The sequence below is a fragment of the Homarus americanus genome, unplaced genomic scaffold (assembly GCF_018991925.1).
Source record: "Homarus americanus isolate GMGI-L3 unplaced genomic scaffold, GMGI_Hamer_2.0 scaffold46141, whole genome shotgun sequence".
Lineage (NCBI taxonomy): Eukaryota > Metazoa > Arthropoda > Malacostraca > Decapoda > Nephropidae > Homarus > Homarus americanus.
The window spans coordinates 15,024-18,933 of NW_024721209.1; the positions used below are offsets into that span (position 1 = coordinate 15,024).

Consider the following 3,910-nt stretch of genomic DNA (forward strand, 5'->3'; position numbering starts at 1 on the left):
AGTATTATTATCAGTAAATATACTGATATGCATTACTGACCACCTCCAAGGCTAAAAATAGCCCAATCTAACGGTCACTTTCCCTTTCTTGTCTCCTCACTGGCAAATGGGGGGGGGGTGTGGGGAGGGGTGTGTGATGATAGCTGTGTTTATTACAGGGGTATAATTCTCTTTTATGGTATGTTAGACAGGTTTATAATACATTTTTATTATTTTAATATACCGGTAATCTTAATTTGAATCCAGCTTGCCAAACGTAAGTTTCAGTATAAAATAATTAGTGGTAAGACCTTGCGAGTGGCTTACGATGTTTCCATCACCACTCTTGACACGCTAAACCACAATATTTAAGAGGTAAGAATTTTACACTTGGTGGTTTAGACGACCCCCTAACTTTGGGCAGGTTTTTTTAATGTTCAAATTCCATCTTATAAGCCAAGATATACGGTATATCTTTAGACTTCCACCAATTATCTTATATTTGTTGTTTAATAATGTGACCGACAGTCAAAATGAGAAAACAATGATATGCACTGAAATTCAAGTTTCTCAAATTAATATTTCAACAAGTCCACAATGTTCTCAGGATATGTTATCACTTGTTTATCTTTATTCTTCAATTTACGGTAAACTAAACCATTTTAGTTCAACACCGAAGGGGTAAAAGTAATCTGGCAGTACATAAAGGTATAAGATCTACAGTGGAATTGTTTATCAAGTTGCTGCCCACTGCTTTTATTATATACATTGTGAGGATAAACAGTTGGGTTCTCAGTATATATTTATTAATATAAACATACACAAGCTTGCATTACACACAAAATGTTAACAAGGTTTCACAATTCTTCCTCAAGAAACTCAAATTCCTCCTTAAGGCTCTCTAATTTTATAGAAGATGGAGGAACCATCTCAGATTGAAGTGGATCTTCTGATATACTTAAGATTGAAGGTTGACCATCAACAGGTTCATCTTTAACTCCATGACCTGACCAGTCTATGAAATGTGTTGATCTACTCACTACAAGGTCATTATCTGCTAGTTTACACACAGCCTTTGTCTTACACTGGTAAGAGAGGCTATACTCATCTTCACTATGAGAGGAAGTGGGCAGTTCCCGACAATTATTGTGACTCGGCTCTGGACTGTTCAGGTCATTGCCCGCTCGTTTTTCTGTTGTGTTGCTCCCGAGAGCACCAAGGTGGTGGTTCCTCTGGGTGAGTCTCCTACCACTCCCTGACTTCTCCTCACAACATTTTTTCAGCCTTTGTTTATTATCATATTTTTTGTGGCATTTATTATCTTTTGCATGAACTTTACTGTAAGAAGTCAGATGAGTTCTACTATGCCTTGTGAGACTCACTCTACTGGGAAAACATTTTTGACAATCACAACACTGAAATTTTTCTCTTGTATGAACTCTTATGTGCCTTACCATACGGCACTTCTGTGTGAAGGATTTATTGCATTTTGTACTATGATATGGTGTGTCTCCTGTGTGAACCCTCATATGTTCAACTAATTTATATTTATTAGTAAATGAACTAGTACATTTTGAACACTGGAACTTCCCTTCTGTGTGAACCCTCATATGTTCAACTAATTTAGATTTATAAGTAAATGAACTAGTACATTCGGAATACTGTAACATCTCTCCTGTGTGAACCCTCATATGTTCAACTAATTTATATTTATTAGTAAATGAACTAGTACATTTTGAACACTGTAACTTCTCTTCTGTGTGAACCCTCATATGTTGAAGTAAACTAGATTTTTTAGAAAATGATCTAGAACATTCTGAACACTGGAACTTCTCTCCTGTGTGAACCCTCATATGTTGTACTAAACTAGATTTATAAGTAAATGAACTAGTACATTTTGAACACTGGAACTTCTCTTCTGTGTGAACCCTCATATGTTGTACTAAACTAGATTTATAAGTAAATGAACTAGTACATTCTGAACACTGGAACTTCTCTCCTGTGTGAACCCTCATATGTTGTACTAAATTAGATTTATAAGTAAATGAACTAGTACATTCTGAACACTGGAACTTCTCTCCTGTGTGAACCCTCATATGTTCAACTAATTTAGATTTATTAGTAAATGAACTAGTACATTCTGAACACTGGAACATCTCTCCTGTGTGAACCCTCATATGTTCAACTAATTTAGATTTATAAGTAAATGAACTAGTACATTCTGAACACTGGAACTTCTCTCCTGTGTGAGCCCTCATATGTTCAACTAATTTAGATTTATAAGTAAATGAACTAGTACATTCTGAACACTGGAACTTCTCTCCTGTGTGAACCCTCATATGTTCAACTAATTTAGATTTATAAGTAAATGAACTAGTACATTCTGAACACTGGAACTTCTCTCCTGTGTGAGCCCTCATATGTTGAAGTAAACTAGATTTATAAGTAAATGATCTAGAACATTCTGAACACTGGAACTTCTCTCCTGTGTGAACCCTCATATGTTGTACTAAACTAGATTTATAAGTAAATGAACTAGTACATTCTGAACACAGGAACATCTCTCCTGTGTGAACCCTCATATGTTGTACTAAACTAGATTTATAAGTAAATGAACTAGTACATTCTGAACACTGGAACATCTCTCCTGTGTGAACCCTCATATGTTGTACTAAATGAGATTTCTGAGTATATGAACTAGTACATTCTGAACACTGTAACATCTCTCCTGTGTGAACCCTCATATGTTGTACTAAACCAGATTTTTTAGGAAATGAACTAGTACATTCTGAACACTGTAACATCTCTCCTGTGTGAACCCTCATATGTTGTACTAAACCAGATTTTTTAGGAAATGATCTAGAACATTCTAAACACTGGAACTTCTCTCCTGTGTGAACCCTCATATGTTGTAATAAACCAGATTTTTTAGTAAATGATCTAGAACATTCTGAACACTGGAACTTCTCTCCTGTGTTAAAAAGTGTCTCTGATGGGTGATCTCCCACATGCTTTACAAGACAGTCTCTTTTAAAATCTTCATGGCACTGTGAACCTTGAGGGGGATCTTCAGTGTCACCTTCCATATTCATTGTTTCTTTCCCCAAATATCTTGGGCTTGTGGTCTCTCAGATGCTGGTCATCTTGGTCTACTTGGCCTTACTGATGAACCCCTTAATTAAGATTATAAAATGCACTCCCTGATGAAAAAGCTTTCCTATGATAATTAACACACTACCCAGTGTTGAATATCCTGCTCCAGCACTCACATGAATATGAAAACCAACTGGCTAACACATGAGTGTGGAGTGTGGCTATAAAACCAACCAACTAACACATGAGTGTGGCTATAAAACCAACCAACTAACACATGAGTGTGGAGTGTGGCTATAAAACCAACCAACTAACACATGAGTGTGGAGTGTGGCTATAAAACCAACCAACTAACACATGAGTGTGGAGTGTGGCTATAAAACCAACCAACTAACACATGAGTGTGGAGTGTGGCTATAAAACCAACCAACTAACACATGAGTGTGGAGTGTGGCTATAAAACCAACCAACTAACACATGAGTGTGGAGTGTGGCTATAAAACCAACCAACTAACACATGAGTGTGGAGTGTGGCTATAAAACCAACCAACTAACACATGCGTGTGGAGTGTGGCTATAAAACCAACCAACTAACACATGAGTGTGGAGTGTGGCTATAAAACCAACCAACTAACACATGAGTGTGGAGTGTGGCTATAAAACCAACCAACTAACACATGAGTGTGGAGTGTGGCTATAAAACCAACCAACTAACACATGAGTGTGGAGTGTGGCTATAAAACCAATCAGCTAACACATGAGTGTGGAGTGTGGCTATAAAACCAACCAACTAACACATGAGTGTGGAGTGTGGCTATAAAACCAACCAACTAACACA

General features: G+C 37.0%; 1 protein-coding gene across 1 annotated transcript; it reads right to left on the bottom strand.

Moving 5' to 3' along the window:
- Window positions 1-768: 768 nt before the first annotated feature.
- LOC121861650 (gastrula zinc finger protein XlCGF8.2DB-like) lies at window positions 769-1,879 on the bottom strand. Its single transcript, XM_042359545.1, has 2 exons — window positions 1,185-1,879; window positions 769-1,079 (listed from the first exon to the last, which is right to left on the bottom strand). The coding sequence occupies exons 1-2, from the start codon at window positions 1,830-1,832 to the stop codon at window positions 837-839; spliced, it is 891 nt and encodes a 296-aa protein (XP_042215479.1). The 5' UTR covers window positions 1,833-1,879; the 3' UTR covers window positions 769-836.
- Between the last annotated feature and the right edge of the window lie 2,031 nt (window positions 1,880-3,910).

What these genes read in the sequence shown, in the direction of transcription:
- LOC121861650 (XM_042359545.1), bottom strand. Translation starts at nt 1,832, where the DNA reads ATGAGGGTTCACACAGGAGAGAAGTTCCAGTGTTCAGAATGTTCTAGA. An exon ending in ACCACCTTGGTGCTCTCGGG is followed by an intron (nt 1,080 to 1,184) that starts AGCAACACAACA and finishes GAAGATGAGTAT; the next exon opens with AGCCTCTCTTACCAGTGTAA.